Source organism: Rhinolophus ferrumequinum, chromosome 7 (genome assembly GCF_004115265.2).
Source record: "Rhinolophus ferrumequinum isolate MPI-CBG mRhiFer1 chromosome 7, mRhiFer1_v1.p, whole genome shotgun sequence".
Taxonomy (NCBI): domain Eukaryota; kingdom Metazoa; phylum Chordata; class Mammalia; order Chiroptera; family Rhinolophidae; genus Rhinolophus; species Rhinolophus ferrumequinum.
In genome coordinates this window covers 1038699-1050316 of record NC_046290.1, presented here as the reverse complement: position 1 = coordinate 1050316, position 11618 = coordinate 1038699, and the positions used below count along the sequence as shown (strand labels likewise).

The 11618-nt window shown below is 62.9% G+C and overlaps 1 protein-coding gene across 1 annotated transcript; it reads left to right on the top strand.

Moving 5' to 3' along the window:
- The first annotated feature begins 1660 nt into the window (after nucleotides 1–1660).
- On the top strand, nucleotides 1661–10685 carry IRX4 (iroquois homeobox 4). Its single transcript, XM_033110769.1, has 6 exons — nucleotides 1661–1746; nucleotides 5949–6092; nucleotides 6550–6801; nucleotides 7564–7688; nucleotides 8592–8920; nucleotides 9356–10685. The coding sequence occupies exons 2-6, from the start codon at nucleotides 6048–6050 to the stop codon at nucleotides 10177–10179; spliced, it is 1575 nt and encodes a 524-aa protein (XP_032966660.1). The 5' UTR covers nucleotides 1661–1746; nucleotides 5949–6047; the 3' UTR covers nucleotides 10180–10685.
- The last annotated feature ends 933 nt before the right edge of the window (nucleotides 10686–11618 follow it).

The following is an 11618-nucleotide window of genomic DNA, read 5'->3' as shown; positions in this document are numbered from 1 at the left end:
TTGTCCAGAGGCCTGAGTGAAGGTGCAGTTAGTTTATCTCCCAATCAAGGCTGGAAGCACAAACTGCCTTGCTTATCTTCAGCTATGACAAGAATCTAAGTCCCAGGTGAGCTCTGCAGGGAGGAGGGACAAGCTTGTCCATGTTGGCCCCAGGGCACTGCCAGGAGCAGCCTGCTTGGCAGGAAAGGGTGGGGGGATGGAGGAAGGGGAGAGCAGGACCAGGCCATCCCACCCCAGGTGCTGAGGGGCCTTTCTTCTACCTCCTTCCAAGAGGAATCAAATGAGGGCCCCCGCTCCCTGAGGACACCCCCTCCCAGAATCCCTTCTGTCAGCCCAGGGAGTTGTCCCATGGACTACTCCTCTGGATGGATACCTGTAGGTCTGTAGCCCAGAGACAGCCCACCTTTGTGTTTCCAGAGACCAAACTTCTGTCCTTCCCAAAGAAGCCCCGGGAAGCTCTGGGCTCCGCACAAGGGCTGCAAGCCTGGACGGCTGGTTCTCTTCCTCCCTGGCTCTGCTCCATGGAAAAACCCGAGGGGTGGGCGAGGCCTGGAGGCAAACACCATGCCAGCCTGGTGTTGGTGAAGCAAGCGGGCATGCACTGCCTTTCCAGTGACTGCAGAGAGCTTTGAGGAAAAAACAGCAAATAACTTTTTCAGACATTATCCATGACAACAAGCCTCAAATGTCATTGCACGACCACAAATCATAAGGAGAAAGTTCATGGTTCTTTGAAGTCAAATGGGGGGGATGTGGGGGGCACCAGGGTGATGGGTTCAGGGCTGGCTGCCTCAGGGTCAGGGAGGATTGGTCCTGGGACCCAGGACACTGCCCTCCCTTCCGGCCCGGCCTCAGGCTGCAGAAGCCACAGGCTGTCGGTGTGGAGATGTGTTCCCAGGCCAGAGTCCAGCCCCACCCGGTTCTGGGCAGTCCTGGAATCCACCACGCCAGGCGCCCAGTCCTGAGTGGCCACCTGGCCCCCAGCAGTTTCTGATAGCGTGAACACACCAAGGATTTCCTGATCCGCCCGGACTGCTGCCCCAAGAACCCAGTGCGTGGAAGCCAGTGTGGACACCAGAAGAGAAGCTGGGCTCCCTTAGTGGGAAAGGGTTGATTTGGGGTGGGGGTAGGGAAGAACGGGAAGAGCCTGAGAGCCAGGACGCCCAGCCTCTTGGGAGGAGCCGGCCAGCAGCGCCCTCAATCTGACCTCCAGGGCAGGGATACCATCTTCAAAGGGGGACTCTGGAAACTGGGGCTGAGAAGGAGCGAAGCTGTCTGAGGACAGGGCTCCTCCGGGCCAGGAGGCCCGAGGCCGGACTACCAGAGCACGGAGAGGGCCCTGCGGAGCCCGAGACCCCTGGAGCCATAGAGCTGGCCCAGTTGCTGTGTTCTCTGAGCCCCGTGACCCTGCCATTCCCTCCTCAGGGCGCCCCTCATCCCTGCTCCTACACCCGGTGTTCCCTGCGCGCAGGCCAGGCGGAGGGGAAAGTTGGCAAGTGCGCCGCGCCCGCGGGGGAAAGCGTTAATGGGCGGCCGGGTGGGAGCAGAGCGCTCGCTCGCCCACGTCACGCCGGTGTGGGCTCGGCTGACGACCGCGGCGCCTGGGGACGCCGGCGCGCTCGGCTCGCCAGGTGCTCCGCCTGGAAATGTCTCCATTAGTTGTCGCCTGTTCCCCGCCGGAGCGCGCGCACCGATCGGCCGCCCAGAGCCTGGCGGGCGGCCGGTAGTGGCCCAGCGCCACCGCAGGTAGGCGAGGTCCCCGCGCCCGCCCCCGCCCCGGGGCTCCGAGACCCCTCCCCCCTAACGGGGAGGAGGAGGCGGCGCGCGGCCGCCGAGGGGCGCGGGTGGCGGCGACGGTGGCGACTCCCCGGTGCGTCCCGGGCTGCGCGCTGCTCCCGGCGGGCCCGGCGCCCGAGCGGCGCGGGCGGGCGCGTCCCCAGCGCAGGTAGGGAGTGGGCTCGGCCGCACAAACTTTGCGAGGATCGCTCCTTCGCTGGAGGGCACAAAGTTTGCTGCTTGTGGGTGGGGGTCTCTGGAGGCCGCCGTGTTTGCTGCAAGTTTCGGAAAACGGGGTGCGGGGTTACAGCGCGGGGCGCGGGGTCCAGCGCGAGCCAACAGGGTCTGCGCGGGGACACCCGGACTGCGCACCTTCCCGGCTCCGTGGCGCCCTGTGAGCGCGCGGCAGGGACGCAGCAAAAGAGCCGGAGGGAGTCGGCCGGTACGCAGGGCGTTTCGGGGAGGAGGATTCAAAGCGTGCGCCTGCAGCTCGCCCCACTGCCTTCGCGGGAGATCCCAGAGAACAGGCTGAGAAGAAGTGACCTGCCAACCACAGGGTTCGCGAGTGCGGCGCCACCGACACCCAGAACGCCTCCTAGCCCGTCACCCCGCCAGGGTGTCTGCGAGCAGTGGGCCGGCACAGGCCCCTGAAGCGCTCAGCCCTACGCCTCAGAAAAGGAGGCCCCTGCCGGGTGCCGCGCACTCCCGCCTCCGCCCTCTGCCTGGGGTCAAGTCGGCTGGGCTGGGGGAGTCCCCCCACCGCCCCCTCTGCTCTCTGTGCGGGATGACTGGCGTGGCCTCGGGGAAGATTCCCGGAACTGGCAGTGCCGGGCTCCGCTGTGGCAGGAGCGAAGTCCCACCCGGAGCAGGAGAAGGGCAGGGCGCGGCCTATCTCCCCAAAGGCCCTCCAAGGTTCCGACGGCCCGCAACGTCCCGGGGCAGGAAGAGCGACCCGCAGGCCTCTAGCATTTGGGTCTAACCGTCCCTCAGGCCCCCTCGCCCTCGGCTCTTGAACTCAGCAGGCCAGTGGGGACACCTCATTCAAGCCCTGCTGCTGCCCTGTCCGTAGGGGACTGCGGGTTTCCGATGGGTCCTCCTCTCAGGTGTATTTAGAACCGGGATTCCCTCCAGGGACATGGGCTAAGCACTCCAGCGTCTATGCAGGTGCATTTAGCTGACTTTACCCAGATGCTGAAGCTCCTGTTCCACTGCACTTGGAGGCAACCCGGTGCCTCCGCCCAAGACTTGGCCTTTCAGTGAGGACACTCGATAGTCACTCCGGGATTATCTATGGGACAAAGATGGCCCAGAAAGTACCTGATTTGGGGCAGGTTGTCAGCGGGATGTCGGGGTGTGCGCTGGTCTGGAGACCGGCAGCGCTGATCCTGTATCCAGGATTGATCACGGGGCCTGGGTGAGCCGCTACAAGGTCGCAGGGCTCCTCAGGCGCCCCGAGCTTCCCCAAACGGGGTGGGGGGCCAGGTCCCTGTGCAGCTGGCCTGGCCCGGGCAGGAAACGGAGGATGATGTTCAGCGGCCTGGGAAAGTGGAGTCGGTGAACTGGATTTCAGGATCAGGGAGAGAGGGTCGCGGGAGAAAACCCGGCAGGCCGGTGGGGCAGGGAGAGTGTATTTACACACTCAGGCTGGAAAGGAAAACAGTACAGTACAGTGATGGTCAAAGGCGTCTCCTGAAATCCCTCCCCCAGAAACCCCATGGAGGCTGTCCCGCTGGCTGCGGGGGGGAGGGGGGCACGTAGCTCAGAAGACAAATGGTCTCGTGTTCAGAGGCGCCGTTTCCGGCAAGCTGTGGCCGAGTCTCGGGGAAGGAACGTGGTTGTCAAGCCTGAGCGTGATGACAGCTGCCAGCCGGAGTCCCCAGGCACTGGGAGCTGGGATCGGGTGGTGGCTTCCTCCCCAGCCAGCTGAGCACTCAGGATGGCCCGGCTGCAAAAAGGGGTGAGGAAAGGACGCTAAATGCCGTCCTTGCATTGGGATTCCTGCTCCCTGAGCCCTCAGCCACCCTCAGCTGCTGCCCCTCTCTCCAACAGGCCACATTACCAGGAGAGAGCGAGTTGTTTGTAAACAATAAATAATGGAAAGTAGGAGGACGTTCAGCAAAAGCCTCAGCAGAAGCCAGAAAATTGGAAGGAGTTGGGAGGAGGGGCGGTGGGGGTGGGGAGTAGCGGAGGAGGCAGAGAGAGAGAGAGATTGAGGGAGTCATTCCTGCCGAGAAGCCCCGGTGGCTAGTTTCTTATTATTTACAGGAAGGTGATATTAGCAATTCAGGTGAGAAAGAAATAAACACGGCTGCCACGAAATCAATACAGAATTCAAAAACAATTATTAATGTCATTTGACTCGTGTTCTTTATATATCTCTCCTGGCTACAGACGCTAAACTGTCTGAATAATTTGCATGGAGCGGCTATTCATTATTTCTGATGTTTTTCCTTTGCAAGCAGCTCGGACGTGGCCGGCTGCGGTCCAACGCGATCGGAGAACTCCTATTTTCATCTGTAAATTAAAGCAATTACGCAGCAGATATTATATGATGCGTACTGTGGTCTCCAGATAGTCATCAATCACTTTCAACCGAGCTGTCAGAGCGGGCAGATTTCGTTTCTGGGAGGCAGGCTTGCAGCTGGGGAGAGGGTGAGAACGTCATCATTAATTAGAGGGTGACCCTGGGGCGCTTCACAGGTCTGAACCCAGGAATCTATCCCAGCAAGTCTGCACAGCGCCGCCGCGCGTGGCTCCCTCCTGGCCGGCTTCGAGGCCCAGCCGGCGGAGAGCAGCGGGGGGCGAGCCCGACCCCCGTAGGGCCGCGGGCGCACAAGGCAGGGAGCGAGTTCAGGTGGCCCAGGCGCCCCCTTGGCGCCTGCGCGCTGGCTTCTGCTTTGCACTAGGGCAAGGTCCCAGGTCCAGAACTGGCCGTGGGCACATGGCCCCCTCCCCAGACCTCCCCCTGCGCCTCGGTCAAGGGGCTGTGCAAAATTGGCTGGGAAGGGCGCCTCTGCCTGACGCCCAGCGCCCCCTCCTTCGCGCCTAGCCCCGAAGGTACCCGGAAGGAGCGAGCACAGCTGGAGGGGCCCCAAAGCTGAGATGAGAAACCTGTTCCTTGGAGCGCTCAGGGACGTCAGGCAGTCCCTGGTTTAGCCGCGAGGGGCTGGGGAGGCTGAGGGAGTGCGGCCACGGGAGGGGTTGGGGGCGGAAAGAGAGGGTCGGGCGCCGAGCGGGAACCCACTGGGGGGGAGACGGAGGGCGGGGGCGTCCCCCCGAGATTCGCTGGCCGAGAGCGGCAAGCCAAGCAGCCCTTGGGCTACCGAGCCCTCGAGTGGTGGGCCCTGCGGAAGGCCCCAGGCCCCACACACCTGAGGGCGTTTTTGACCTCCAGATGCGGACAAGGTGTAGATGCATCTGCTTCTGGAACTGCATTCCGGAGTAGGGTTCGAACCGGTGGGAGGTGTTGCGGACTCGGGGTTAAACAATGGTCGGGCCCACGCTGCCGCCGCCGCCGCCTCCGCGGGTCCCGCCGGCGGAGCCGCCTTCCTCCCACCTGAAGGGGCGCAGAGAGCGGAGGTCGGCTGGCCGCCTGCGCCCGCGCGGGGCTAATTTTAACTGTTGATTACATCTTCATGAAGACTCAGTCGTGTGTCCCTCATACGTCTCATTTGTAATTGAGACTAATGATTACAGTGAGGCGGGAAGGAGCAGCTGCTCGTTAATTAATTTCTAATTAAAAGTGCCTCCCGTCCTCGGTGACTAAGGAGAAACGCCGTGCGTCCAGGCGATCTTGACTCCTCGGATGAAATTCATTTGTTAAAGCGCGGTGGCCCCTCCGCGCCCCGCCCGGCGGGGCAGCGGCCGCGGGACCCGCGCGTCTGCGGCCAGGCCGAGCTGCGGCACGAGCTGACGTCAGAGCCTCGGCAGCTTAAAGCCGCGCACATCTCACTTGACGGGTTCGCGAGACTGTTTTTTTTTTTTTCCTTTTTTGCAAAATATGTATTTGTGTCGCCGCTGCGAGGCCGGTCGGTCCCAGAGCCCCCTTGAGGCTCCGGATTGCGAAGCTAAAAGGGTCGCGGCAGCCGCCGCGGCTCACTTTCCTACCTGGTTAGAAAAGTTTGCAGAGCGTGTGGATGAATTAACCCGCTCTCCTGCTTCGCTTCCCCCAGTGCCTAGGAGCCGGCGACCCCGGAGCAGTGGCCGAGCCACACCGGCCCCCGCGCACAGGACCCCGCGGGCTAGCCCGCCGGCCTCGGGCCGCGCTCGCCATGTCCTACCCACAGTTTGGATACCCCTACTCCTCGGCACCCCAGGTAAGGAGGCCCCCGGGGCTGGACACGCTGGCGAGCGGGCTGGGCTGTCTGCCAATCTGATGTCGTTTCCCATCAAGCAGGGCTTATGCCACGCGCCCTGGGAAGGGCAGGGGTGGCTAGACACACCGAAGCGGGGCTCCCAGTTCCCGCTTAGTTTAACCTCCACCCCAGGGCTCTGAGGCTGCGCCTCAGGGGATCCTGGGCACCCGGGAGACAATTAGCACAGGACGGCTTTGCAAGGCCTTGGAAACCCCCTGAGGAGGGTGTGAACACTCCTGGCCAGGACTGGCGGGCCCCCCAGTGGCTGGAGGGGGCCAGGGCGTGCATGCTCGCGGATTACGGTAGGCCCCCAAAGACATGGAGCAGGGCCTCCTGGGTGGCGCGGAGGGGAAGGTGGCCCAGGGCCCCAGCCTTGCGCCTGGGTGGCACGCCCTTCCTCGCGGCCTTCTCTCCCCAGTTCCTGATGACCACCAACTCCCTGAGCACGTGCTGCGAATCAGGCGGCCGCACGCTGGCTGACTCGGGGCCTGCCGCCACGGCTCAGGCTCCGGTCTACTGCCCGGTCTACGAGAGCCGGCTGCTGGCCACCGCGCGCCACGAGCTCAACTCGGCCGCCGCTCTGGGCGTTTATGGGGGCCCCTATGGGGGCTCACAGAGTTACGGCAACTACGTGACCTACGGCTCCGAGGCCTCCGCCTTCTACTCGCTGGTAAGGGAGGGAGGGGTGTATCTCTGACCTTCCCCTGCCACACCCCACCCTCCCCACCCCTCGCTTTGCCAACCTCAACTTCCCAAACTCCGGAGGCAGCGGCGTGAGGCCCCTGAACCTCGAACTGTTTGGGGGTGGGAGAAGCTTCCTTAAATTTTGCACCTCCGAGACTGGTCCCTGGAAATACCACCAGCTCCTCCCCTACCCCGCCCCCCTTAGGGCGACCCAGCAGATGGGCCGCCGCGTTTAACGTATTAGTGTTCTGGGATAGCTATTAAGTTCTGATCAGATATCCGGTTCTGTGGCCGCGGGCTCGCCCCTCCCCCACCCCGCGCCTCCCCGCCCTCCTCCCTCCCATTCACTCCTCGCTTCCCTCTTCCTCTCCTCCCAGCCCCCTCTACTCACCCCTCGCTCCCCCCCCTCCTTCGCCCCTCTCCCAGTCCCCCTGGCTCCTCCCCGTTTCTCTCCCCCCTTCTCCCAGCCCTCATTTCCCTTCCCTCCCTCACCCTCTTCTTTTCTGGTGTCCCTTAGCCCACAGCCCCCTCCTCTCCCCTTCCTCCAGTCTCACCCTCCTCTCTCCTGTTCCCCTACAACAATTCCCTATTCCCCCAACACCCCCCGTCTTGATGACCCTTCGCCGCCTGGGCACTAGGGACAGTCTGGGGACCCGGGCGAAGCATGCAGGAGCCAGAGGCCTAGGGGAGGGGCTCGAGCTAGGTGGCATCCCGGAAGGCGCGACCCTATGTTCCTGGTCTGCCACAGAACAGCTTCGACTCCAAGGATGCCCCGGGATCTGCGCATGCGGGCCTCGCGCCTGCCGCCGCCGCCGCCGCCGCCGCCGCCTACTACCCCTACGAGCCAACACTGGGCCAGTACGCCTACGACAGGTGAGGGACGCCCCCTGCTCACTGTCCCCGGGGCCCCTGGGCTCCTGTCAGCCATCTGCCCCCAACCATCCCCATGAAAGGTTGGGCGGCAAGATGAGGGGCATTCCTCTCCTGGGGTCGAGCAGAGCTGACCAGGCCTTGGTTTCAGCCAACACCTGGCAAGCCCCTGAGGCCGGGATTAAATGTGTTCCCAGTCTCCCACCCTGCCCCCACGCGGTCTGGACTCCTTGCTATGCTGTGGTTTGGGGGAGTCACATCTTGATGCCCAAGCTTCGGATGCCTCCCCCACCCCAAGAAGTGCATCCTGTGCGGTGTGTCCCGGCCGGCCCCAGCCCACTGCCCTTACGGTGGGAACCGGAGGGGGAGTCCTTGCCCACGCGCAGACAGCGTGCCGCGGCTTCCGCGGAGCAACAACTACATATTTAAGCGCAGAAAGCCGCTGTACGCCCTCGGGGCGTTTTCTCCCCGTCGGCGCTAATGGCCAGTATTGCCCGTGGGCGTTACACCATCTAGTTCCCAACTCTGTGATACGCTTTTCCGGTTTCCGGAATCAAAAGGGTAGAGAAGGAGAGAAGCCCAATGAAGGCACTGGAAGATGTGTATGTCTATGTAGAGTGACAGACACCTGGCCAGGCCTGTGCCGGCTCCCCACCCTTGACCTCTCTGGCTCGCCAAGGAGCCCAGGCTTCGTGTAAGTTTAATTAAATATAAACATCTTCACCCTCGGGCAGTCCCCGCGGGCAGCAGCGCTGGTTGGGCCTGGGTCCGACCCAGGCCTTACCACCATAAACACACCCCCACCACGGGGACCGAAAACCTGCGTGGGCCTTGGTCAGGAGCACCTCGCGACTGCCGGGGTGGGGGGGGCCCTGGCCAGTACCCCATTGGCCCGCCCGTCTCCAGGTACAGCACCATGGACAGCGGCACGCGGCGGAAGAACGCCACGCGCGAGACCACCAGCACGCTCAAGGCCTGGCTGCAAGAACACCGCAAGAACCCGTACCCCACCAAGGGCGAGAAGATCATGCTGGCCATTATCACCAAGATGACCCTCACGCAGGTGTCCACCTGGTTCGCCAACGCGCGCCGACGCCTCAAGAAGGAGAACAAGATGACGTGGCCGCCCAGGAACAAGTGTGCGGAGGAGAAGCGGCCCTATGGGGAGGGTGAGGAGGACGAGGGGGGCGAAGAGGACGTCCGGGAGGAGCCCGTCAAGAACACCAAGAATGAAGGTGGGTAGAGGTTGGTGATGCTGGGGCGGGAGGCCACGCCTCCCTGTGCCTTCTCTGGATTCTAGGGTGCTGCTAAAGGCATTGAACCTTTGGGGCCCTGGGCAACAGAAGGATGAGCTGACCCAAACGAAGCTCTGTGTGTGTGTATGTGTGTGTGGTGGGGTCTGTGGTGGTGAGGTAGGAGCGTGTCTGAAGAAATCCAACATCACGTTTAAAACAGAGACACCCCACTCCCGTTGATTTGAGGCTGAAATCCACTCACAAGTGTTGCCAGTTTGGGGGAGATGAGAGGCACAAAGAAGCGTGGGTGCTCTTCCTAGCTCCAGCGCCAGGCACCGTAACCATGGGCACAGAGGTAGGAAGCACAAGGAGATGGGGTCTGGTTAACCTGCCATCCTCTCTCCCTCCACTGGCCACGCTGTCTCTCCTGGGCAGAGCCGGTTGGCAAAGAGGAGAAAGACCTAGAGCTCAGCGACCTGGAGGACTTCGACCCGCTGGAAGCCGAGCCCCCGGAGTGTGAGCTGAAGCCTCCCTTCCAGTCCCTGGACGGTGGCCTGGAGCGCCCTGCTGCCACAGACGGCCCCAGTGCCCCTGGAAAAGAGGCCTCGGGAGCCCTCCGGATGCCCCTGGCCGCCGGTGGCGGGGCCACCCTGGACCAGGACCTGGAGAGGGCCCGGAGCTGCCTCCGAAGCGTGGCAGCGGGGCCGGAGCAGCAGCCGAGCTCCGGAGGTGGGCCGCAGGCCTGCGAGGCCAAGCTGGGCTTTGCGCAGGCCGGGGCAACAGCGGGCCTCGAGGTCAAGCCGCGCATCTGGTCCCTGGCGCACACGGCCACCGCAGCCGCCGTCACCAACCTGAGCCAGACTGAGTTTCCGTCGTGCATGCTCAAGCGCCAAGGCCCCGCCGCCCCTGCTGCTGTCTCATTGGCGCCCGCCTCGTCCTCACCTGTGGTCCCGGCTCCCACCGGTACCCTGGACAGGCACCAGGACTCCCCGGTAACCAGTCTCAGAAACTGGGTGGACGGGGTCTTCCATGACCCCATCCTCAGGCACAGCACTTTGAACCAGGCCTGGGCAACCGCCAAGGGCGCCCTCCTGGACCCAGGGCCGCTAGGACGCTCGCTGGGGGCGGGCGCCAACGTGCTGACGTCGCCCCTGGCGCGCACCTTCCCGCCCGCCGCGTCCCATGACGCCCCGGCCACTGGCGCCGCCAAGGAGCTGCTGGCGGTGCCCAAGGCCGGTGGGAAGCCCTTCTGCGCGTAGCTCGGCAAGACCCCTGGGCCCAGAACAGAGCCAGTGCTCAGGCTGCAGGCTCGCACGTAGAAGACTTTCTCTACCAAGTTTCCAAAGCTAAGCGAGAGAGCAGCAAAGCTCAGGCCGCCCACCCACCTTGGAGGGAGGACCTGAACTCGGCCTTCGGGGACCACGGGTGAGCCCCGGATCTGTCTCATCAGGTCCGCCGGCCACCCTGGCCATTTCCAAACTCGGGGAACGGCGAGATCGGGCTGCTCCCAGAGCAGAAAGCGCTGCTCTGAAGCGTAAAGTTTACGTCCAAAAGTTTACATGGAGAAGACCTTTGGGTCCCAGGCTTTGTTTGTGTCACTGTCTCCTGGGTGTGAGGCGTGCCCGCCCATGTTCCTTCTGGGGACCCCTCAGCCTGTTGACCTTCTGATCTCATCCTCAGCAGATAATCCTCACCCACACACTTCCACCGAATCCACACGATTGCACACTCTTAACTCGATAAAATTATGTTTTTTAAATGTATGTTCACACCAATAATTGCCTGCTTCCGAGGCTCATATAACAAAATCAATAAAACCGAGTGATGATGTTTGCATTGCAAAATGAACACATTTCCAAGGTAGGGGCTGGAGAACTCCTAGGAGGAAAGGTGCGGACCCCACGGGAGGAGTGGGGGCGGTGCTGACCCAGGATCCCCAGGAAGTTGCTTGCAGAGCTCAAGACGTGGTTTGGTGAAGCCATTTTTTAAAAACAGTCAAAAAAAAACTTTTAGGATTCTGTTAAATTCCGCCATGGAACTGGATGAGAGAACCACAACTTTAAAACTCTTCCCCACTACCAAGCTCCAGCATTTTGAGAAAATGGGAGTTTCTTTGGCTAGATTAATTAGGATAGTTTTAAACTTCCTAAATTCCCTGGGACTGTGCCCTGGTGGGGGACGGGCGGGGACATCAATGCCCAGAGGCCTTTCCGCTGCTGGAGGCCCACAGAACGTGCTCTGCGCTGTGTGCGGCCTTTGGTGGCTCCGCCGGACTCCTAGCCCCGCCTCACCTGCCTCCCGGACCCTGCGCTCCGCGGGCAGTGAACCCCCACTGCGAGCTGCGGCCCGGGAGGGGGAAGCGCGACATTGGCCACAGACCCGAGGCGGGGCTGGAAAGGCCTGGGGCGGGGGCCAGAGGGGGCGGGCAGGGCCAGGGTAGGGATTAGGGACCGAACCTGACGAGCAATGGGGGGCGTCGGGGAGGCGGGTGTGGATAGCAGGCTGTGTCCCGCCTCACCTTGGTTCCTGCGCAGTGCAGACCCCTGGCTTCCCTCAAAAACCGGGTTCCCTCACCCCCACCCCACCGTGCAGGCGCCGGGCCCCGCGCCAGGGCCCCTAGAGGGTGGCGGGAGAGCGCAGCGCACACTGGACTCGGGGCTCGCCCCTTGCCTGCCAGCCCTCTGCTTAAGGCCCTACT